At 48.6% G+C, this 25,005-nt stretch overlaps 2 protein-coding genes across 9 annotated transcripts in view; both read left to right on the plus strand.

The window, feature by feature from the left end:
• The window catches only part of Macf1 (microtubule-actin crosslinking factor 1), a 276,478-nt gene extending 262,568 nt beyond the window's left edge, over positions 1–13,910 (plus strand). For 3 of the 8 annotated variants that reach the window (XM_023701119.1, XM_023701114.1, XM_023701120.1), the window contains 6 exons: positions 560–677; positions 1,584–1,652; positions 8,346–8,557; positions 9,107–9,217; positions 12,359–12,488; positions 13,379–13,910. In XM_023701119.1, the coding sequence (XP_023556887.1) occupies positions 560–677; positions 1,584–1,652; positions 8,346–8,557; positions 9,107–9,217; positions 12,359–12,488; positions 13,379–13,635 (897 nt within the window). In that variant the 3' untranslated portion in view covers positions 13,636–13,910. The remainder of the gene's footprint in view (positions 1–559; positions 678–1,583; positions 1,653–8,345; positions 8,558–9,106; positions 9,218–12,358; positions 12,489–13,378) is intronic. The other 5 variants (XM_023701115.1, XM_023701116.1, XM_023701121.1 and 2 more) reach the window with 3 other exon arrangements.
• A 6,178-nt stretch (positions 13,911–20,088) lies between these two features.
• LOC101581341 (bone morphogenetic protein 8A) overlaps positions 20,089–25,005 on the plus strand; it is a 27,535-nt gene continuing 22,618 nt past the window's right edge. The window contains 1 exon segment of the mRNA XM_012516875.1: positions 20,089–20,298. Within this exon segment, the coding sequence (XP_012372329.1) occupies positions 20,089–20,298 (210 nt within the window).

Below are 25,005 nucleotides of genomic sequence, written 5' to 3' on the forward strand. Positions count from 1 at the left end.
ATAATAATATATATACACTAAGCATTTTTTCAGTTGAAGAAGCATTTTCTACTCTTGCAATCACAAGTAAGAAAACATTTGGGATTCAGTTTTCTTCTAAGCTTGCAGTAGTAATGCTTTGCAGGGGCTTCCCTAAGGCTTGACACTTGCTGATCTCCATTTAACTTTTGAGCACACTGTATTCAGAAGTTGGCATCCACTCCTTTTTCTTTATGAAAATAAATGAGCAGAAAATGGGTGCTCATTTGGGCAGAATCTCTTAAGAAAATCAGAGCAAGTGGACATTTGCCTATCTTGCCCTCTCCTCTTGACACGGGCAGGGTTGTGACCATCAGGATTTAACTTTATCCCACTGAAAACTATTTCAAGACACTGATCTGTTGTTTGATGTTTCTGCTTTTTTGTATGTGTTAATCTTTTTGATACCAAACAGTTTAAAATTCTGCCAAAACTATCATCATGTTGTTTCCATCTGAATACAGTCTGCTTTGGGGAAAAGAAAAATAGAGATGTGCTTGAAGGTGTTATTTATTAACTAAATTTTCTCTTGATCCTACAGTTTGGGGATTCCCAGCAGTTGCGGCTGGTCCGTATTCTGCGCAGCACAGTGATGGTCCGAGTTGGTGGAGGATGGATGGCCTTAGATGAATTTTTAGTGAAAAATGATCCCTGCCGAGGTAAGGAACCACCCTGAGTATGAGTTCCACGGTAGGATGTTAGGTAGCACCTCAGTCTTTCATGTTTTAGGAAATATTAATGATGGGTCTGTTTGTTTTGTTTTGTTATGAAGCTGTTCGAGTGTTGGTCTACTAGCATAGATTAAAACTCAGGGTGCCTGAAAGAAAAGACAGGAAAAGTTGATGCTATTGGTGTGTAGCTGGTGCTATTGGTGTGTAGCTGGGCATAGTGCCACAAGTTTGTAACCCCCAGCACTGTGGGAGGCTGAGGCAGGAGAATCACTCATTTGAGCTTAGCTTGAGCAGTTTAGTAAGACCCTGTCTCAAAAAAAGGCTAGGGATGTAGCTCATTGTGAAGGCTGTGGGTTCAAACTCCAGTATCCAAAGAAATAATCTGTTGGTATCACTCAAATCTTTCAGTTTGTTACGTTAACACCAGTGTAGCGGGGAGCCTGAGACAATCTGATGCTTATTTTGTCTCAGCCTCAGATCCCTTTGCCTGGAATTCCTGTGACTGAAACTCAAGATTGAGTTGTGGGCCATTCCCATTCAGGAAAGGATTGGTGGGCTTCCTTAGCCAAAGGGGGAGTTAAAGGACACCTATCAGCAGCCCTGACTTCCTAAGGCAAATAGTCACCTACTCAAGCCTGTGGTGTGTCATCCTGCTAAACCCACAAAGCTAGCCCAAGCCCAAAGGTGAAAGAAAACTGTCAGTGTAATATGAGCAGTGAAGGGGGAATGATGGGATTGCAGCTGCCACATCCTGCCCCACGACATCCTTTCCTCTTTCCTGTTAGCAGAGCCATGTGGAGGCTCCCCCACTCTCTGCCGGTTTGTTTTTTCTTGATGAGTTTCTACATTTCCTGCTCTGTCTTTGTTTCTTTCTTTATATATTTTTTATTCTAGTTCACCATCCTGGGAGTAAAATAAAGCGCTCTGATTCCAGCTCTTCGATTTCCAGTCAGTCTCCCATAGGTTGGCTCTTGTGCTTTGACCCTCTTCCCCACATGCTGGTCATTGAGAATGGCTTTGCTTCTTAAACTATAACACTTTGTGCTCTGACATCTGCTGCCTTGGTGAATGCGCGGCATAGCAAAACCATTATTTTGCCAGGTAGTTACGTTGACAAGGCATGAAATAACTCCTACTGAGATAGTATCTAAAGAATTTGACTTCAGTTTCTGTTTAACAAATGTTTCTATAGCTTTCTGTGACACACTCGACTATAAGCATTTTACAAATAGTAGCACGTTTTTCTTCATAATTACAATATATACCATAGTCTTATCTACACCCTTAAGAATAAAAATTTGAGGCATAGAAAATTTAACATTATCAAGGACATTCAGCCAGTGATAGCAGAGGTGCAATTCAAATGCCAGCTGGCCTGGATTAGGACAGATGCTCCTGACCACCCGCTGTGTCTTGGAGCAGTAAGAGCTAAAAGGTGCCATTCCTACATGAATTTAAATAGAAATTTTACCTGATATTTTAGTTCATTCTGCATATACTCTTAATAAACTAGAGGAAAACACCGAGCAGTAATGATTTCCACTAGAGGTTTTTTTTTTAAATAAAAAGTTAATTTTGGAAATATATTTTCTGATAATAACTTAAAGGGTTTCATCAACTCTAGAAGAATTTAATTAGATCATAACCAATGTTTTTAAATTTTAAAATCTTATTTCATTATTTTAAATGAACGGAGTAATATGTGTCATTTTAATTTAGCAAAACATTATTCCTTTACAAATCTGTTAATAACGTTCTCATTTTCCTGTCATATACGTAGAGTAAACAAATGGGACATTGTGGGGCCGGTGAGATGGCTCAGTGGTCTAAAGCACCTACTCAGAACACGCTTATCAAAGCACAGGGACTGCGGTTCAATCCCCCAGCACCACATGCCAGCCAGTGCCGCCCCCTGGTGGGCTGAGCTGGCCACACACACACACATAAATAAATAAATAAATAAAATTTTTAAAAAATTAAAAAAAAAAAAAAGGGACATTGCATGTAGCATTTTGGAGCCTCAGGTGCCTGTTTTTATTTGCTGCCTGCTCTGTTCACAATATTATGCTGCTGGCCAAGGAGAACACTGCTTGCCTTACCCTGATCTTAATGGCTAAGATTGGAGCCCCACAGACATTTGGGAGGGTCTGGGAGTAGTTATTTCTAATCAAATAAAACAGTGCTAGGAAGTGAGCAATATGTCACAATTTCCTGATACTGCTACAATTAGAGTTTAATTTCTGCATTTATCCATGACAAAGGAAGTCATGAATGAAAATAAAAACAGTGCTCCAGACTCTAAAAATGGGTATTTAACTGGTGAGATAGCTTAGCTGACTAAAGCACCTGCTTAGGCAAGCACAGGGACTGCAGTTCAATCCCTGGCACTCCATGCCATGCCAGCCCTGCCCCTGGGCATGCTGAGCTGGCAATAGAGACCAGGCGTGGTGGTGCACGCCTATAATCACAGCACTGGGAGGCTGAATACAGGAGGATCACTACAAATCTGAGCTGCATAGTGAGACCCTGTACCAAATACATTTTAGAAATGGATATTCCTAGGCCTAGAGTACTGTATGTTTTTGGACATTAAACATACTCCCCCAAGTAAGTAAAGATCTGGAAATTTTTACGTATGGAGATGTAAAAGACACAGTTTGGCTTAGAAATGGGGCCTGGGTTACATAAGTGAGTTCAAGACCAGCCTAAACTGCAGTGAGACCCTGCCTCAAAAACAAAACAAACAGCAAGTAAACATTTCCTTTTTTTGTATTGTAACAGTGTCAGTAATACACTGAAATAATTTCCATTCCTGTATTTCTTTGCTGTGTGTATGAGGGGGGGTGATAATTGGACTACATCTTCCCCTTAAATTGTATTCAAGACAGTTCTCATTAAGTTACCCAGGCTAGGCTCAAATTCAGAATCCTCCTACCTCAGCCTCCCTAGTACCTGGGATTACAGGCATGTACCACCACTCTTGCCTTCATCTTTCTTATATACAAATTGTCCTCTCTGTGCTTTTAAATTGCCATTCTTATGGCTGGGGACATAGCTCAGTGGCGTAAGTGCCTGCCTGGCAAGCACAAGGTCCTGAGTTCTATTACCAGTATAAAAAATAGCCATTCTTTCATACTCTATCTACAGTAGGTCCTGGCAGTCCTGAACTTAACCTTGTGCCATCAGTGATGAAAACCCAGTGATGGGTTTACATTGTACCAGTGTGCCAGAGACCAAGCTTTGCAGCTCCCTGAATCCCACACTTCAGCATTGCTCTGTGCTTCTGCTCGTAATCCCTAAGAAAGGAGTACTTCTTGATGGAAGGCTTCCTGAAGATTGAGAGATTTGTCCCTTGAGATGGCTGAGAACCTACTCCTTTTTTTTGGTGTCTATTTAGATCAACACCATGTTGCAGATAAGTGTTGAAACCTCAACCACAAGCCTTGTGCAGTTATCTAAAAAGTAAATTAAGATGATGGCCCTGCTATGAAAAGCTTGTGGCCCAGTACAAGCAAACATGTAAATAAGGATAGCCCCTGGATGAGGCTAAGAGTTGAGTTGGGAGAGCAAGCCAGGTGACAGGTCTGCCCATGCAGGTGGGAAAAGCATTGGGAGGCCTTGTCCAGCTTTTGGTGGAGACGGGACACTGGACAGGGCATATGATGTTCTCAGTCCAGGACACCACAGGTTGCAACAGGCAGGAGCATTAGCAAGGGGACCACAAGGAGTCCTATTTGACAATGGCAAAGTGGGAGCCAGATAGGGTTGTGGTAAGGGCAGCTGCTGGGACCAGGTGGTGGGTATCAGGCCACTGAGCACAGGGCACCTGATCCCACGGTGCTTGTTGGGTGGCCAGGGGCAGCCCTCGGGAAAGCAGGAAGTCATGTTCAGATGCATTTGGGAGATGCCAAGTTCAAGCTAAGCTGCGTTTCTTCCAGCTCAGAGCAGTGTGGTACATCCGTGCTGTGCCAACAGATAGTGCAGAGGCCAGTGTTTGCCAAACCCCTCTCCTCAGAAAGTTCAGTCTGGAAGATTCTGCTCTAAGCAATGGATCTGCTCTGAACACACAGTTTTTATGTCGAATTTTATCCTGGGACAGAGTGGGGGGGGGGATCATGATGTCAGCTGTCACCCAGCTGGAGGTGGCACTTCAGGAGCAACCCAGGTGTGGGGGGTTGAAGAAAGACTCATGACTCCTAAGTGACAGGAGATGAGGTGAAAACTGCAGGAGGGAGAATGGAACTGCAGAGAATGGCAGGGGTAAGGAGCAGGCAGAGGTGGGAGAAGCAAGAGAGCAAGTGTTCTTGAAGCCACCGTGGAGGAGGGCTTCAGAAGGAAGAGCAGTTAGCAGACCTTCTCATGGGCATTACAACAGCACAGAGATGCTCTTACCTATTGCATTTTCAGGCCTGGTGGGGGGATTACTGGTGATGGAACCCAGGGCCTCACACATGCAAATTGTCAGACTTTTACCAGCATACCCTTAATAATACAGAGCTTGACCAGGGTGAACACATTGGAGATCACCTGACATGTGTCAACCTTGATTGACATACAGGAGTTGACGTGTTTTATCTTGAATGTGCATCCTTTTCCCCAGAAAATCCATTTGTAGGCATTTATCCTAAGAAAGTGCATATGTGCAAGGATGGTCTATAAGTTATAAGAGCATTGATAATTATAAACAAAGAATGTGAGGCTACTAGTGTTGTACACACCTGTAATCCCAGCATTTGGGAGGCTTCCTGACTTTTTTTTTTTTTTTTTTTTTTGTGGAACCAGGGATTGAACTCAGGCTCTTGCACTTGCTAGGAAAGCACTTATTCCACTGAGCCATCTCCCCGGCCCCCCTTCCTGACATTTTTGCAATGAAATCCATACACAGTTGTGCAAAGGAGTGGAGAGGCACACTAACATTGTGAAAGTGATGGCCCTGATTTTGAGATTGGGCAGCTTAGTTTCAGTTTGTACTTTCTTGTACATGTAAACCTGTCTACAATTTTAAAATGCTCCCTTTTAGTAGTTTTCAGTGGCCTTTGGCAGCAGTTTCCCTGAGGTGGGGATGGCAGGGAGTAGAAACTTCAAGTGTGGGTGATGACATAGAGTGTGACTAGGAACAGTGTGGGGTGACCTTTCCCTATGGGTGCCACCATTCTGTTGTTTATAAGTTAGGAGTGCTAATGACTATCAAGTGCAGTTTGGTGGTTTTGTTTTTGTCTTTTTGAGACAAGGTCTCATTATGCAGTTCAAGCTGGCCTTGAGCTCAGTATGTAGCCCAGGCTGGTGATGAACTCAACAGTGATCCTCCCACCTCAGCCTCCCGAGTGCTGGGATTACAGGTTGGGCCAGCAGCTTCAAGTGCAGTATTGTATAAGATAGCATTTGTAAAATCATACAGCACGTGGAAAACATGTTACAATAGTAACAGAAAGCCCTCCCAACGACAAAAAGCAGGGAGGGCTTTTTGTTGTTTTTACTGTTTAGGGACGGAATCTCCTTGTTACCCAGAGTGGTCTCATACTCTTGGGCTCAAGCACCTCTCTTGCCTCAGCCATCCATGTAGCTGGTACCACATGTGTGCACCGCCAGGCCAGACCAGCAGCCCTTTCAAAAACATTCAAAGTATTTTTGAATGGCCCACACCTGCCATTTCAAAATCTTCCTTTTGTGTCCTGTTATCTTGTTTCCTGGCTGTTTGTTCAGGAGTAAACTATCACATGTTTACTAAAGATTCAGGCTGCACACTGGAGGTTTGTTACAGCTTAGAACCATAAACGGTTCTTTTGGGGTGACCAGATCCTCAGTTGAGCACATGACTTCCCTTCTTCAGTGTTCTTTGGTGCTTGCTGCATCTCACCACTGCTGGGCACCTCGGCACCAGAAGAGGAATAAGTGCAGGGCACATACCCGTAGTACCTGGTGACATGCTGGCCCACTGAGGTCACCAAGTGCTAAAGGACACTCTGGTTGGGGATGAGTGTAGATACAGAGAAGAGCACCGACATCTGGAAAACAAATGAGTAGAGGGCTACTAGCCAGGGAATGAACCTTGAGAGGTGTGTTTTGTTGCTGCTTGAGGAAGGAGGAGACACTACATCATGGTGGAAGGGCACAGTTGAGTGCTTCAGGGGCCATGAAGTCATAGAGCAAGCAGGCAAGCTAGGCTCTTAGAGATCCACTGGCCTGATCATCTCAGGTAACCCTGGAAACCAAGGCCCAGAACAGTAAGGATCCAGCTGTTGGTGGAACCTGGCCTCTGTCTGGGAGATTTTGGTATCTGAAAGTTTTTAACGTGTTTACAACAGGGCCATGATTCATGTTTCTTGCTGTTTGGGTGGCTCTGTACTACCAGTGGAAGGCACATGCATGACTGTCCCATATAGTGGCATGGGCACTATACCACTGACAGTCCCACTGGGTTGTCCAGCCCACCTTTTAGCCATTCATGTGCCACTGGTGGTTCAAGCCTGGTGGTACCCAGTCCACCTGATACTTTCATGTATCGACATACAATATGTTGGAAAGAAAATAGTTTGTTCATCATGGCTCCTTTTTCCAGGGTACCCTAGTGGTCCCATTTGTTTAGCTGTCTAGTACTGGCACATTCCCAAAGTGAAAAGTCTAGAGTAGGTGAGCTGGTAGAAAATTACTGTATCCTTCAGTGAAAGCTAATGGAAGGACACATTCCAGAGGGATTGTTTCTTTTAAAATAGCACTGTCTTTCTCATTTAATATTTGTAGTGACTCACTGAAATATTCTAACTGAATCTACATTTTAAGTTCTGGTCTTACAGCTCCAGCAAGGCATGAGGCAGTACCTCTGGGCATCGATCCTGGCTCCAGGGTCGTCTACCAGGATGGTTGTTTCCTACTTGCATTTGCTTCTTAAGCATTTTACTGGTTTTAGTTGTTGACTTAACAGTTTCTCACTGGCAAATATTGTGCATGATATTGCTCTCTTTCTCTCTCTCTCTCCCCACGTGTTTACTTCCTTTCTTTTATTTGGGGGCAGGTACCAGGAATCAGACTCAGGACCTTGTGCTTGCCAGGCAGGCACTATGCTGCTGAGCTGTATACCCAGCCCAACTTCTTAATGATTCATCATTTTATTGTTCTCAGTTCCTGGAGCCCTTTCTTTAGGATTATTATTGGCTGAATTCAAACAGCAGAGTTTAGACAATGTTGGTTTAACCTAATGTGTTTTTCTCCACTATTTCATTACCCCATATCCTGCCCCCCACCAAAAAAAAAATGAGCAAAAAGTACATGTGTCCTATGAGAGAGAAAAGAGGGATTTTGTTTGATATCAGAGGCTTGTGGACCATTGCATCTGCTTCACCTTAAACAGTCACAGTGTGCTTACCCCAGGGACAGTGGCAGAGCAAGACCCCAGCCATAGAACAGAATGGTACTTTGCACATAAAAACTAGTTTATTATAGCAAGCCATGGTCTTTCTAGTTAGTGTGTCTGCTGTGGGTCAGAACAGAGCTGGTAGATCATGAATTTATCTTTATTGTTGAAGAATGCACAGATAGTACTAAGCCTGTAACTTATATACACTGTTATCTGGGGTCAAGCAGCTATGTGACCAACAAAGATACATTTTTAAGAGTAACTAACTTGTTGTACATGTATGTTACTTATTCCCTTTTTAGCACGAGGTAGAACTAACCTCGAGCTTAGAGAGAAGTTCATCCTACCAGAGGGAGCATCCCAAGGAATGACCCCTTTCCGATCACGGGGTCGAAGATCCAAGCCGTCTTCCCGGGCAGCTTCTCCCACCCGCTCCAGCTCAAGTGCTAGTCAAAGTAACCACAGCTGTACATCTATGCCTTCTTCTCCAGCCACGCCAGCCAGCGGGGCAAAGGTACATGCTCCTTCCTCATTGCATGTTGGCAGGCATTTGCTGTGCATGGCAGCCTCTGGAACACTCCAGAGAAAAGAGGATCTGTAGAAACATGTGCAGTCCCTTGCAGTACAGAGATATATAGTTTAGGATGATTACATTGGAAATACCTGTTTTCTTTTATCCCCAGTTTGAACGTGACCCCATCCACCCACTAATTTTGAAAATCTAGGCACTGTCTATGCAGCTAGAGCTAACTTTGGTGATGAAGTTGCTATTAGAATGGATTATAAGGGGCCGGGGAGAAAGCTCAGTGGATTAAGCGCTTCTCTGGCAAGTGCAAGGGCCTGAGTTCAATCCCCGGTTCCGCAAAAAAAAAAGAATGGATTATAAATGAAGAATGCTATTGCCTTTCTGCCTGGTCCCTGTCATCCTGTTGGACTGATGTGCATTTTGTTTTCTGTTTCTTTAAAGTTTAGTGTCTTCTATTTTTTTCTGTTCCCCAATTTGCTCCCTTTCTGTTCTACTTTAAATTGTCCCCGTCCTTCCCTTTGGATTTCCGTTTCACAGACTCCACTTCAGTTCTCTCGCTGTTATGACAAACCTTGGCTGGTAAACAGTAAAGTGGGCACCCCTGTCAAGGACAACCATTGTCCTGACCTCCAGCTGCCCAGCCCCGAGGTAGAGTATGGCTTTGCTGAGTGGGGACACAGCCAGGATGAGACCCGCGCTTGCGCCAAGACCTTGCTATTCTTCCTGACATGAGCCCGTCTGTCTTCTGTCTTTGGTGCTTACTGGCACAGCTGGTTCACCAGTGCAGTGTTTTCAGGAGTTTCTAACTCAGAGTCACTGAAGTTGGAGATAAATGAGAGAGACCTAAAACTTTTCACAACTGTATAAGTTTTTAGCATTTCATTTGTTCAGAATGGTAAATAATGATCATTCCCGATTTTTTGATTGGTGCGGTGTATAATCAAGCCTCTTCACATCTCTAAACGTCAGTTACGCAAATGAGTTATGAACACTTGAAATTCAGCGATGGTGCATGTTCACCAGTGTTGTATCTTTGCTTAGAAAAAGAGCGGTTTGTGCCATCTACACTGAGACAGCTCCCCCGGGGTGGCTGGTACTGCCACACTGGCCCAAGGCATGGGTGCTGCCTACTTCAGCCAAGTGCAAGAGCAGGGGCCACTGCTGAGGCTCAGATGTTAGGCTCTGAATCCTTGGCCAAGGCATGTGGTTTTCTGTCACCTTGATCTGAATACATACGCCAGCAAGTGAGCATGTTTAAGTGCAGCCACTACAATCCCTAAATACTTGGAGGAACAATGTTTCAGAAATAAACCCTGGACCAGCAGCTTGCCTGACAGCAGTATAATTTGCATTCTAGCTCCTAGAGGGAAGCGTTGGGTTCTTGCACCTCCAAGTATCAGGCAAAGTTTTAGCCAGAGAAATTAAGGAGGAGCAAGAAGCCAGTGGCTGTGAATGAACTGCTGCTTTGGGATCCATCCCACTCCCAGCTGAAACTCCAATTCAAAGTCTGCCTGGCTCAAAACATGTGCTGGGAACCTCCTGCTGCTAAAACTCTTTAAGACTCAACATGCTGATTTTGCTTTTCTTCTTCCATAGTGGCTCCAGTTTCATGAAAATCTCGAGAGTTATAAACTTTTAAATGTTTTATTTCTGAAGTACAAATTCTCATACAATTCTGATAGTTGGCCCTTGTTGTTTTGTCCTAAGTTGTAATGTTTTGTTTCATTTTGAGGTTTCATTTTTCTTTACTCGTTGGTATTCTGTGACCAGGCCATGTCCTGACTGGACCCCCCAGCCCAGTGTCTCTGGGCCATAGATTCCCAGCAACAGTGCTCCGGAACAATTGCTTCTGAAACTGGTGCCCCTCCTGTGGGCCAGGAAAGCTCATGCTTGAGTGTTAATCACTTACTGTCGCTTTGCTTTTTCATTATAAATTAAAGAAATGCAACACAGTGAGACGGGTTACTTTACTCTTCTATCTATACAAAATTCTTAAAGGTCCTGGAAAACAATGTATACACCTGATTTCAAAGGAAAACCATCACAGCATGATGTGGCATGAGTGGTATTAAAACAGACTTTCAAATATTCTTCTCAAAGTTAAGTCTGCTTAATACCTCTTTAAAAAAAAAAAACAACATACTGGAAGTGTAGCTTCTACTGGTCGCAGTAATACTTCGAAACACTTCCAGATTAGGAAATGCCTCTCCAAATCGTTTATTCCTTCACTAAGGTTTTATTGAGTTCCTGTGGTATGCTAGCTTTAGCTGCTGAAGATAAAGACCATAACACAGAGTCTTTGCTCTTATGAAGTTCAAACCAATGCAAGAGAAAGAAGCAATGAGAAAGTAATGCATGAGGCAGGGATAAATACTCTGCAACAAGAGCAGCAGGGAGCTAGGCAGGAGGATCCCAGGCTGACCCTGTCTGGGTAACTGAAGGACTTAGCAAGATCCCATCTCCAAATGTGAAAAGGCACTGCTAGGTCAAGCTCCAATGTGGGGAAGGAGGGGTAAAAACAAAAATCAAAGGAAGAGATCACAAAGGTACAAAGCCGTGTGGAGTTGTAAGGTAAAAGCTCTGACAGTGTCATCCTTCCAGAAAGCTGAGCCTCTGAAGGAAGTAAGGGATGGAGCCACATATACTAGGGAGTAGGTACAGTAAGTCCAGGCAGAGTGGACAGCAAGGGGACAGCACTGGGAACCTCCCTGGGCATTTGGACAAACAGCAAGGAGTTTGTCGAGCCTCAGGGAGGCTAAACAGCAGGGAACCTAGTAGATATGAAGTAGGAGAAGCCAGATCATGAGGCGGAGCAGAGCTACAGGCTGGTTCTCTTGGACCTGTCTGGTCCCGGAGCCCACATGCAAACCCATGGCCCCAGCCCCACTGGAGGAGTGAGTGGTCCTGACAGCACTGCCCCACTTCCTGAGCCTCATGTCACTTATTTGGTCTACAAGTCAAGTAATTGTAGCAGTGCAGGTGGAGAGAAACTAGCAAGAGGCCTTGACTAGCTTTATACTACTTACTATTGGAGTAGTGCTTGAATCCATCAGTATTTCATAACTCCCAAAACATTGATTTGTACAATTATATGGATTTTTTTCTTTATTCATTTACCATGTTTCAGGCTGAGGAGATAGCTCAGTAGAATAAGCACTTGCCTGGCAAGCTCAAAGTTCTGAGTTTAATCCCCAGTACCACCAAAAAAAAGCATTTACCATGTGTCATTATAACTACATTAATCTTGGCTGTTTGGAGATTTTTTTCCATTTCTAATAGAAATTGTCAGAAAACATTTTGGAATTTTAAATTGGATTTTTTTTTTTCCATTGGAATTTAAAACTTTTCAAAATCTTTAAAATCTATGACCTGTCCCTGGCATCACATGCCACACTGGCCCCACCCATGGGTGCACTTTGCCAACCACTGGGACCAGGTGTGGTGGTACACACCTGTAATCCCAGCACTGAGGAGGTTGAAAAGGAGAATCAGTACAAATCTGATCTATGTAGTGAGACCCTGTAGGCCCTGTACGAAATACATTTTTAAAAAGAAGAAAATAAGTCTTGGGGCCAGGATATAGCTTAGTGGCACAGCACCTCCCTGGCAGGCTCAGGGTTCAAGTCCCAGTTCCAGAAAAAAAGAAAATAGGTCTTTGTTTTCCTGGACTTTTAATTTGCTTTTCAAATGATCAACTATAAAGATGCTTTTAAGTAGACTTTTTAAAATTATATGTCTATCACAGATTTCATCAAGTAAATGTGACCTTTTAATTTTTTTTTTTTAAAGATAATTCCATCAACAGGCAGCAAGTTGAAACGACCAACACCAACTTTCCATTCTAGCCGAACATCCCTCGCTGGTGATACCAGCAATAGTTCTTCCCCAGCCTCCACAGGTGCCAAAACCAATCGGGCAGGTAAGTCCCGTGAAGTCTGCATTGGCTGGGGACAAGGGCAGGAGCCAGGCTGAGACAGGGAAGCAGTAGCCTACGGGCGAGCAGCCCTGCTCCCACCAGGCCAGCGATGAGAACAGCTGAGACCTGCAGTCCTGACCTGTGCTGCTTCTCCTGTCCACACAGCCAGTTCTGCCCCGGCCTTCTTGAGAGCAGTGCTTCCACACACAAAGCTAGGCCGCCTGTCCTTGTTCACAGGTGATCACAGCTGAAGGAAGATCAGTGGAAGAAGGGCCAGGCCAGAGCTGGGCAGTGCAGGCAGTTTTTACTAAAGAGTTGGGGAAAGACTGCATCTGCTGAACACCGAGTATTCCTCCTGGGAACCTGGGAGATATATATATAGATATATAGATATATAGATATATATAAAACTCAGAACCAAGGATTTAACTCACGCCCCTTGCGCTTGCCAGGCAAGCACTTACTCTACTGAGCTGTCTCCGCGGCCCAAACCTGGGAGTTTGCCATCTCTCTCGGCGCTGTGTTTCCCTTCCTTCGCCTCCATTATCTGCCTGCCCACCTGTTACCGGCTCATCTGCTCACCTGCCAGTGCAGGGGCAGTTGTGCAGGCCTCGCTGACTGCGTGGAGGCCTGGAGCATCATAGTGCTGTGGGCATAGTCTGCTTTCCACTCTGAGGAAGCAAGCTTCTCAAGCAGACCTGCAAGCCAGGAAAGGCTCAGTAACAAGTGTGCATGAGGAAGCCAGGGCTCAGAAAAGCTGTGGTTTGCCAAAGGCCACATAGCAAATCAGGTAGAATTAGGCTCAGCATCCTGAACTCTGGTCCTTTGTGCTGTCACCCATATCCTCTGTGTTATAATCTGTTATCCTTTGCTGCTCTCTTCTTAAATTCCAGACCCTAAAAAGTCAGCCAGTCGCCCTGGAAGCCGGGCTGGAAGTCGAGCTGGGAGCCGAGCCAGCAGCCGGCGAGGAAGTGACGCTTCTGATTTCGACCTTTTAGAGACACAGTCGGCCTGTTCAGACACCTCAGAAAGCAGTGCTGCAGGGGGCCAGGGCAGCTCCAGGAGAGGGCTAACCAAACCTTCCAAAATCCCAACCATGTCCAAGAAGACCACCACTGCCTCCCCCAGGACTCCGGGTCCCAAGCGATAACACTGTCCAAGCCCCACACCACTATCCACTTTGAATCCTGCTCCATACATTGGATGTATATTTATTCTGAATGGGAGAAGTTATATTGTTAAAAGTGTAAAAGAATAATTGTGTTATGAAGCTGCCTTATTTTTTTTTTCTTTTTGTAAGTTACTATTTTCATGTGAATATTTATGTAGATAAAATTTGCCTCCTGGTAACCCTGTGATGGATAGGGTCCAGAAATGAAATATTTGAGAAAAACAAGTAAAAAGGTCAAGACATAAATATGTATTTAAAAAAAAGCCTCTAGGGTTTCTGCGTGGTGCAGGGTTGTATACCTGCTTTATCTTTTAGGATTATTCCTAAATGCATCTTCTTTATAAACTTGACTTGCTGTCTCAGCAAGATAAATTATATTAAAAAAAAAAAAAAAAAAAAGAATCCTGCAATGTTTAAGGAACTCTTTTTATAAATCACAAACACCTCAGTTAGCAAGAATGGGGGGGAAGGCACTCATAACTGTTTCCATTGTTTTAATGTTGTGTGATTGTAGCCGAAGAGAGGGATCCTCACCGAGGTAACATCTGCACACAGTCCAGCAGAGAAGTGCACTGCAGTGCTGACCTGGAATTCTGTCCTGTGCGGGGTGTGTGAAGGCCTCGCAGCCACTCGAATTCAGGGGTAAATGTCACTGTTCCAAAAATGTCAGAACATTGGGCCTTTCAACCAATTTGTACCATCCATCCTCCCCACCGGTAGCTCCTGTGCTCACCAGGCCCAGACCCTCGGTGTGGAGGCTCCCTGGTGGCACTGTGGAGTACAGACTTGTTACCTGCATATTTTGCTACTTCTTTAAATGGTCGATCAACTTCCCACAAACTGAGGAATGAATTCCACGAGCCCATTCTGAAAATGGGGACCTGAGACAAATCCTTGTGCATCCTTCAATGGAGCTTCACCAGCACATTTGCTCACCAGTCCTGTTCGCTTCTGTCTTTTTTGTGCGTAATAAAGTCAACTGACCACGTAACACAAAGGGGCTGTCTGGGGCTCCTATTTTTTAGCTGCTGTTCCTCTTCAGCTCCGACCATGTTGCTGTGTGATTATCTCAATTGGTTTTAATTGAGGCAGAAACTGAAGCTCTACCAATGAACTGTTTAAAACAAGACACACTTTTGTATTAAAATTGCTTGCAGTAACAAATATTTTGTAATTCCTGATTTTCTTCTCAACTGTTACCTTATATGTAAATGTCATCCAGGGTCAGATAGGGTTGGAAAACACCCCAGTCAAGCTATCGTGGATAATAGATTTTTTAAAATTTTATCCTGGTTTATTTCACAGGGCAATAGGATATTTTTAATACATGTAAGGTATCTGTTCTACTTACATGATTAAGCAAATACTAATTGCCTGTATTAGAAATCATACAAATGGGGGTTGAGAGACTGGGGCCACTTTCTCAGGCTGAAGTTTGTTTAAATGATGGAATTTCAGGGGTGAAAAGTAAAATTGGTTGTCCTTTTACCACACAACAAAGACCCATCAGTCGAGGAAGGCAGTAGCAGAAAAAGAACATTTTGGTAAGTGTTAGTCAGAAGGCCCTCCCTGGGAGCTGGCAGGCATGGTGTATGCAGGAGGTGGGTGGTCCCGGACGTGGGCTCTTTTTTTTTTTTTTTTTTTTTTTATTATGTGTGTGTGTGTGGCCAGCTCAGCCCACCAGGGGGCGGGGCCCATGTGGTGCTGGGGGATTGAACCGTGGTCCCAGTGCTTTGCTGAGCTAAGTAGGTGCTTTAGACCACTAAGCCATCTCACCAGCCCCGAGTGCAGTAGGTCTTTAAAGAAGGATATGAATACCTTGTTACAGGGTAGAAAGATCTCACCAATCCATGGGCCCTGTGTTAGAGGGACCTCCAGGGTTCTGGCTGTGGACACCTTCCCAGCTCCCTCTTTTTTTTTTTTTTTTTTTTTTTTTTTTGTAGCAGGGATTGAACTCAGGGCCCTGCACTTGCCAGGCAAACACTTATTCTACTGAGCTATCTCCCTGGCCCCCCAGCTCCCTCTTTGGCTTGCCCTTTCCCTGGCTGGCATCCGTCCATGCGCTGCCCTTCACCAGAACACCCCACAGGCCTCCCGTCGGGCCAGGATCTCCCTGAGAAGCCTTAGGACCAGCTCAATATTTTCTTATACACATGGTGTTTTACTGAAACTGATCAGATTACTGTCCAGAGCAGGAAAATAGCAAACCTTAGAAATTGGAACCTAAGCCCCACGAGGCCAGTGCAAGCCTCTCCTCACTTCCCTGATTTTATCTCCCTATTCATATCCAACACTTCCTGTTTCTTCTGACCCTATATACTGTGTAAAACAACCAAATATTAACTGATTCTAATAGGGAACAGACTAGAGAATGTGAGAAGAGGGCCACAAATGCAGGCCATCTATAATGTCATCAAGTCATACCTTTTTCTTTTTGAGGCAGGATCTCACTGTAGTTCAGCTAGCTTTGGTCCTCCTGCCTCAGCCTCCTGCATGCTGGGATTCTATGCATGTGGCAATATGCCAGGCTTCAGGTCATATTTCTTTTTTTTTTGTTTGTTTGGTGGAACCAGGGATTGAACACAGGCCCTTGTGCTTGCCAGGGAAGCGCTTATTCTACTGAGCCGTCTCCCTGGCCCAGGTCATATTTCTTAAAATGCTGGGATTCGACAAAATAAAAATGAACATCTTGTCAAAACTTAGGTCATAGGGCCAGGAAGATCCTTGGCAGTCTAAGCGCCTGCCTGGCAAGCACAAGAACCCGGGTTCAATCCCATGGGTAGCCCATGCCCAGCGCTGAGGAGGCTAAGACAGGAAGATCACTACGAGTCCGAGCTGCATAGTGAGACCCTGTAGCAAATACATAAATTTAATAAAAGAAAACTTAGGTCACATGCTCATTTAAAGGGAGTGTACAGCCTGCAGGGTTTCAGAGGAAGCACTTACTGTCTTGCCTGTGGAATGGGTTAACTTCAAGCTGAGAGAACTTAGTGTAGAATGGTGTTTTCATTGGAATGGCTTCCACCTTTAGGCCTCTCGGAAGCAGAAGCATGCTGAGACCAATTTGACCTTCAACTTTCCAGAGCATTTTTTTTCTTTACTGAGTTCAGGTTTTCCCTGGGTGTTCCTGGCAAAGCTCAGCTGGTGATAGCACCAAAGAAAGTGTGTTTCCACTAAAGCTGCTGTGTGCAAGTGTGGAGGACCACCTGAGCAGCTCTCCTTGAAAGAAGAGTGACTGTCTCCATTTTGGCTGAGCCTGACCCTATTTCCTATGTACAGAGCCGGCTAGGACTTCTGTTTATCAATTGGCCTTAGGTAAATGTGGGCCACCCACCTAGCTCAGCTCACAATGATCACCTACCTCCCACAATTCTCAGTCAATCCTCCTCAAGCCACTCCCCCACTGAATAAAAACAGGGTGAGGCCCTGCTTCCCTCTCTTGGTTCCAGAAAACCATCTTCATGGCTGGACTTAGAGCCCCTTGACTCCCCGATGATTGAAAATACAATTTAGTGTCTTTATTTTCATCGTGGGTAGCATTGTAACTGGTAGATTGGAATCAACTTGATGAGATTGCAATAACGTAACTTTGGGATTATAAATATTGGCTTCTTGGACCGGCACGAGGTCCAGGAAGTGCCTCCTACATGCAAGACCATGTAGGAAACATACCCTTTAAAAGGACTGAAATGCAATTCTGAGAAACAGTGAAAGACAAATGTAGGGGCCGGGGAGATAGCTCAGTAGAATAAGCACTTGCCTAGCAAGTGTAAGGGCCTGAGTTCAATCCCCGGGTGCACCAAAAAAACAAAAACACCCAAATGTGATCTCTGCTGGTATGTTGAATGATGTAATGACAATAGCTGATTGTGCTAAACTCACATTCTCACTTAATACCCGCCCCATTCCTGTGATCTTACCTCCTTTCAGATTGAGGTCCATTCTGAGACAGATGAACTTGAAGGGTCACAGAGTCGCCAGGAGGCAGGAGAAAGCCTTTGTTTTGACATTAGTACTTCCTCCAAGAAACCCACCTCAATTCCCGCCCAGTCCCGGGGTTCCACTCACGCTGCCTTCCCCCACCTCCCCGACTTCGTTCTGCCCTTCCAGGCACTTCGTCGCTGCTCTGGGAGCACAGCCTTCTTTCCACCCTCGGCAGCCTCCATGCAGTGAGGTCTGCTCAGGGCTCAGGTCTTGGCCTCCTGTCCGCTGGGGCCCGCCGCAGAACAGCGCACCCTGGTGGTTGTCGAGCTGAATTGCGGGCCGGGATGCCGCGTAGTTACAGGAATGTGGCCCCTGGAAAGCACGCAGCCGCCTCCACACACTGTACGTGGAGATCGGATTTCTGCCCTGAGAGTCAGCCCCAACACCGGGCCGCTTGCAGTCTGACTAGAAGCCCGGCACCGCACAAAACACAGCCCCAGAATTGCTGGCTGCATGGCAGGCTCCAATTGTGGTGGTGTGGACCCAGGGGAGTCCAGAGGGGTCCCGGGTTGCAGGGGTGCGGGGCGGATTCAGCTCCTCACCACTCGACGCGGGCAGCCCTCGACTCTGCTCTCTGCCCCGCTCACCGCGCGCTGCAGATTCAACCTGGAAAACGGTTTTCTCCTCGGCCCTGCGCCCCTCCGCATCCAGAAGCGACAGCCAACCTCCCACCCCCTTGGTTCCTGTACCCGCTGCGAGTCCAGACCCAGACGCCGGGCTCCGGCCCTCGGCCCCCTCCGCCGCTGCTGCATCCTGACTTTTGCCTTGGGCGCTTTCCTCCGCTGATTTGCATTGTGGGGCTCGCGAACCGCGTGGAAATTTACCCGTGGGTAGATTTTAAACCATGTGTTTAAAGCCCCAGCAGCGGACTGTATTGAGAATTGTTGACATTTAAAACTTTGAAGTGATTACTACATTAAAATGTGATTTGGGGATGGGCAGCACGCCCTAATGGGTAACAGTTTAATCTGGAATCCATACGGAGACGCCACAATTCTGCAGGGACCTCGTGGGGCCACCGGCAAGGGCCCTTGTGGCCCCTCTCTGGCGGCCCTTCCAGCCCGTGTTTGCCCGGTTCCCCCGCTTCTGCGAACGTCTAACCTGCAGGTGCCACCTGCCCCATCCCGGCCCTGCAAACGCGCGACTTGGGAGAAGCCCCTGAACCTCTGCGTGTCTCACTTCATCTGCTAAGAAGAGGGGGCTCCGGTGGTGTGTGCCCCATGAGGACTCGTGAACACTGCGGAACAGGCGGGGCTCAGAACAAGTCCGGCACGCAGCAAGCGTCTCTGCGGTGCTCGGCGGAGTCGAGAGCCTCGACACAAGCTCTTCCCTCTGCTGGAGGACTGTTCTCCCGCTGACTCCTGTCGACCCAGGGCAGCTCCGCGGAGCCCCGGGGCTCAGGCGGGGGCCGCTTCCTCCCGCGCAGGGTCCTAGCCACGCACCAATCAGTGAGGAGAGAGCCGCAGGGCAGGGCGTGCGGGTGCGCTGAAAGGGCTCTGTCCAAGTATTTCCGGAGGCCCTTTCTCTACAAACCGCTGAAGACCGAGAGGATGCGCGAAAGGAGCTGCTGGGGACTCTAGGAGGGCCTCAGAGCTGCGGCGACGCTGGAGGCGCAGGCTGATAGATCAGCAAGCCAGGTGCTCGCCGTGCAGAGGGCTCTCACGAAACGGCGGAGCTCGGACCAGATCAGGGGCCACCGCATTGGCGCCCAGGGATCACGGGAAAGCGCCTGGCGAAGGCGAGGAGCTGCGGGGGCCTGGATCCCAGGGCGCTCGGTGTCGGGCGGAGGAACGCGTCCCAGCCTCGGGCCAGGGCTACACCTGCGCGGCGTCTCCCGAGGGACTGGGGACGCGCGTCGAGCGAAGTGGCGATTCCCTGTTGGCAGGACTAGCCGGGCAACGAAAGCCACGCCCCGTGGGAGAGCAGGTTCCTCCTTTCCCGGGACGGCGGGAGACCCGGCCTCCGGGCCACACTCGACGGCGCTGCCAGCGGCTTAGGTAGGAGCCCAGCGGAGCCACAACTGAAGGGACGCATGGACTGAGGAACACGCCGGGACTTGCACCTCTCGAGAGCTGTCGGCTCCGCTCTGACCACGCCTCCGCTTCGCCATTAGTCCGGCCAAGGAGAGCGGGGCAGAGATCCGCCAGGCCAGCCTGAGGCTCCCTTCCGGTCCGCACCGGGGTCTGCACAGAGCTCGCTCGCTACCCATGCCGCTGCGGGAACCTCGGCCTCAGCTGGACTAGGGCCCAACGCGGACAGGCGAATCAACCGGTCGCCTGCAGGCCCTGCCTCACCCACCCGCGGCGGCGCCGGCCGCACCCGTAGTCTCAGAGTCCCGACAAGTGCCGCAGGGCCCACAGGTGACAGGTGCCTCTGGGGAGGCCCCACCCTGGCCCAGGCGGCCGCAGAGGACGTGCGTCCGCTAGGTGCACACGAGCGCCGCGACACATGCAGCGCGAGATCCTGGCGGTGCTCTGGCTGCCCGGGCGACCCCGGCTCCGCTCTCTGCCCCCCGCCGCCAGGCTGCCTGCATCCGCGCCTCCCTTCATGCTGAACCTCTACCACGTCATGGCCGGCGGCGGCGACGACGACGAGGACGCCTTGTCCCCGAGGCGGCGCCTGGGCCTTGCCGACCTGATCATGAGCTTCCTCAACATGGATGAGTGCCGGTCGTGGGGACACCTGACGGGGCCAACGCAGATTAGGCTCCCCCCTAGAGGAGAGCTGCTACGGGCTGTCTGGGAAGGGACTGCGCCCTCCAGCCGGTCCCTGGGGGAGTGAGAGATGGAATTCGGGCTGTGAGCAGTATGGGGTCCCGGAGCAGTGGCAGTCGGAGTGCAGTGGACACCCCTGAAGTGGCAGGGCAGGGAAAGTCGTAAAAGGAGGAGTGGCAGATCACCCCGCCCCCCCCCATGGAGGCACAGGAGCAGTGAGGTGTGGTCTGCTAGATGGCCATGAACGTGCCTGCAACACACCCAGGACTGGAGTCTGGTGGTGTCAAGCCCACTTGGGTGGCCCCAGAAAGGTCTTGAGATGCATGCGTGTACAGAGGCCTTGGTGCTATTGCTGTGATAAGGGTAGTGCTGAAAGTTCAGCGGGAAACCTGGGTCACATCAGCAGAGTGACCACATGCCCGAGTCCACAGCAATCACTTCCCTGTGTAGCAGGTGCCTGCAGGGAGGATGCACTGTCAGGAGACAGCCAGGTAAGGAGGGGACACTCTCAGGCCTGGGGACTGCAGTCTTGTTGGTCTGGCTCCAATACCTTGGACCCACCTCTTTTTCCCTGACAAAACTTGACTCCTCCTCTCTGCAGAACTCCTTTCAAATTTTGGAGCAAGAAGGGCTGGGGAGATAGCTCAATACAATAAGTGCTTGCCTGGCAAGTACAAAGGCCTGAGTTCAATCCCCAATTGTGAAAAAAAAAAAAAAAGAGAACAAGAAGAAGAAATTTTGGAGCAGGTTGGTCCTAGGGTTTCAAAAGTATTTTCTCACTGCTCTTTAATCTACAGGCATTCCTGTGTAGCTAGGTCAGGTCCTCATCCACCTTCTCTCCTGTCTATGGGCTGGTGACAGGCAGAGGTCTTAGAGCAGCAAGAGGACCCAATCTTTCCAGCAGCATGTGAGTAGCTATGGTCTCCATCTCTATTGTGCAGGGAAGAAACAAAACCAGGACAGACCAGGGTGGTGTGACATTTCTCTCCTGTCAGGCTTTCAGGAAGGAGAGAACTTTCTGAGGAATTAGGGCAGAGGAACACGAGGGACCAACAGCCGCAGGTTTTCGGGATCCTAAGCCATGTTTCCTACACTAGGATGGGAAGAGGGGATGGACACCCCTGTGTCACCACCCCAGAGCTGGTGGCAGCCTGAGGTGGGGGAGGGTGCAGCAGCTCCTTGCCAGTGTTGAGAGCCAGGCCTGGCACAAGGCTCCACCCAGTGGGACCTGGGTGCTGCCCTCCTGCTGAGAGGTCAGGGTGGGGCTTCGAACAGACCATATGTGGCTGTGACCAGAACTCCATCCTCAGGACAGGCTGACCCAGGGCTCAGGACCAAGAACAGGGTGAATGGACTTGCCCAAGAATGTCCCCAGGAGAGCCACCCATCAGAATGAGTCACTGGGCTGGTGAGATGGCTCAGTGGTCTAAAGCACCTACTTAGAACAAGCTTAGCAAAACACAGGGACTGTGGTTCAATCCCCCAGCACCACATGCCAGCCAGCCCCGCCCCCTGGTGGACTGAGCTGGCCACACACACACACACACACACACACACACACATAAATAAAATTTTTTTAAAAAATTAAAAAAAAAAAAAAAGAATGAGTCACTGCCCAGCCCATGGCAGATTACCCCAGCATCCCCTAGGTCAAGGCACATAAAGCCCTAGTGGGAGCCATTGCTGGGATGGAGCAGAGCCCAGCCCTGTTGTGACCACAGGGAAGTCCCTAGTCCACTGACCCTCAGGCCACTCCTTGTGAATGGGGGCTCCTAGACAGCCTGCCTCAGGGTTGGAAATCAGGTGACTGCTTCACAGAACTGCAGGGGCCCCTCCTTTCCCTCAGAGAGCCAATCTCTACCTGGCCACTGTGGATCCTTGTCCCTCCCAGCTGCGCCCCAGCCTTGGTATGGATGTGACAGGAAGCCCCATGTCTTGCAGACACTGAAACCCAGAAACAGGTTCTAAAAGCTGCACACGGGGCGTTTGCACCTGCATTTAGGAGTATGCACCCATGGACTTTCCCAGGCTCTGCTTCCCATTTAGGCCAAGCAACAAAGTATGAAACTCTTTGGCCAGCTGTATCTCATGAGCTCGGAGAGGTCCAAAGGCCACCCCAGAGCCACACGGCATGCCTGGGGCACATCCACAGCTTCTTCCCACGCCATCTCTGCATGTTCCTTTGGGACCTGTGCCTCGGACTCCTCTGTGGATGAACAAGCAGGTCTTTGTTCAGTGGCAGCCCTGGCTGTGGGTGGCTCCTGCAAAAGGGCCTCTATATTCTACCTTCTCGCAGCCACAATTCTCTTGGCCTAAGTTGTTTGACTGGTAGTCACCCAGCCCAGCTGCGAAAGTCGGCCTAGAACCACGATGGAGTCTGATGGCTGTGACACTTGGTGTCCACACCCATGCCAGGCTCTCACACCTGCTGCCTCTGGCTCTGCCTCTCCTGTCAGCCCCATCTAGCTCCTGAGTGGCTGGGTCTGTGGCTGCCAGGCCTCTGACTGCTGATGGCAGTGTGAGGAACCCAGAACCTGGGGTCCTGCAGGCCTCCTGCCTGGGCTCTGGTCTGTGAGGGGCAGGCACCTGAGGAAGCCGGCAAGGTTTTTAAGGCCCTCAGTGGGAGCCATGGCTATGGTCAGAGCTAGCTTCCCTGCCTGCCTGTCTGTCCATCTCAGCCTGTCCCACCCAGCTCCTCGGGATAAGGCACATTCATGGGGGCCATAAGGAAGATGAATCTCATGCCTGGTCTTCCTGTGCTCAGCCCAGGCCCAGGTTTGTGGCTCCACTGCCTGGGCCTTCCCTTCCCTCCTTAGGCCTCTGCCTTCCCGTCCAGGCTGCAGTGATGGCGTGAGAAAACCAAGGCACCTCCCAGCCTAGTCCTGTGGCTCTGTCAGAGGTAGCTGCTCATGGTACCACTTGTTTCCTGGTAAGGTTGACTCAGACCTTCCCAGCCCCAGCTCCTGGAAGGAGGCAAGAAGATCTGCTCTGCAGGGCTTCCAAATCCTCCCACCAGGGGCCAGGGCAGAGACCACTGCTCCAGACTGAGAGCACAGGTGTGAGCTGGCTGAAGTCTAGGCCCGATCACAGTGGCGCCAGCTTCACTCTTCTGAACCAGACTAGATATTCCCATGGCTCAGGGGACCAGGGACAGGGTGGTGATGAACTGAGCTGGTTGGGTTGGGGGTATTGGGGCTGAGTGAAAACTCGGGCCTCACCCAGGCCCTGCTCTGCTCTTGCCAGCCCTGTGACCTTGAAGGGTGACCCTTTCTCTCCTAGGGCTCAGGGTCACTTTTCTTAGTTCTCTACTAAGAAATTCTATCATTTCCCACTCATTCAGTCAACAAATAGTTATCAGGACCTGCTCTGTGCCAGCCCAGTTCTAGTTGCTGTGGATGGAACAGACAACATTCTCTGTGTCCTTAGACATGAGCCACAAAGACCATGGTCAAGTGAGCTTGGCTGAGCTTTGTGACAACTGGGTTGGGGTTCTGACCGCGGTGTCACAGACACTATGCATCTGACTCCAGCGTGTATCTCAGCGTGACCTGGGCTTTCCCATCCACCTCTTTGAGGCTCAGTTTCCTCCTCCATAACATGGAGTTACTCACTTTTGAGACTGTGAGGACCCGGGTGAGATGCTGCCCAGCAGCAAGCCTGTGCCCAGAACCTGACGTCTGTTCCTTCATGGGCAGCTCGCAATTACTGCCATGCGTTTGCTTTAGAAAGAAGAGAGTGAGCAACAGAGAAGGTGCAGGATTTTCTAAGGCCACAGAGCAGGTGGTCTCTCCACCTCCACATCCTGAGCTTGGGCCCTATTGAGCAGCTGCCTCTCCAAGCAGCCCAGGTCCAGCCCAGCAGTAAATGCAGTACATGCCGCGAAATGGTCTGCACTGAGAGTTGCCTTAGTTACTTTTGTCACGGATGAGACAAAAATACCTGACACCCACAAGTTAAAGAGGAAAGGCCTGCTAAGCTCACAGTTTGTAGAGGTTACAGTCCATAGTCAGCTGGTTCTAAGGCATGGTGGCATGGCAGAGGACATCACAGAGGAGAAAGAGTCCAGTGCAGGGTTGGCCGGCAGCAGCAAGTAGCAGCAGAAGCAGCAGAGCAAACAACCACAGTGCCCACTTTTGTCACTTGTATTCTATCCAGGCTACATGTCCTGAGGGGAGGTGCACTCACACCCCGGCTATGGCTCTCTTAAGCCCAGCCTGGCACCATTAATCCCAGCATTGCATACTTAATGGTAGCATTATCCACCCAGATCCAACCACTTCTGAGAAGTCCTTCCGATGGCCATATGAGCCTTTGAGGGGACACTGAGATACCAACCCTAACATTCCACCCCTACCCCTTAACAGAGTCCTGTGCATCCCTTTATGCAAAAGCCATATAGTCCATCTCTAAGAGTTCTCAAAGTCCTACCAGTTTCAGCACTGATGAAATCCCAAGCCCCAAGACTCCTGCAAGATCTAAGGCAAACTCTTAGCTGTGAGCCGCTATACAAATGAAAGGTAAACACTTCCAACATACAACGGCACAACATAGACATGCCCGTTCCAAAAGGTACAGATAAGGGGAAAGCAAATCCCAAATCCAGCAGGGCAAACATTAAGTCCATGGGGTTGGTGAGATAACTCAGCAGACT

This window comes from Octodon degus, unplaced genomic scaffold, assembly GCF_000260255.1.
Source record: "Octodon degus isolate 3935 unplaced genomic scaffold, OctDeg1.0 scaffold00130, whole genome shotgun sequence".
NCBI lineage: Eukaryota > Metazoa > Chordata > Mammalia > Rodentia > Octodontidae > Octodon > Octodon degus.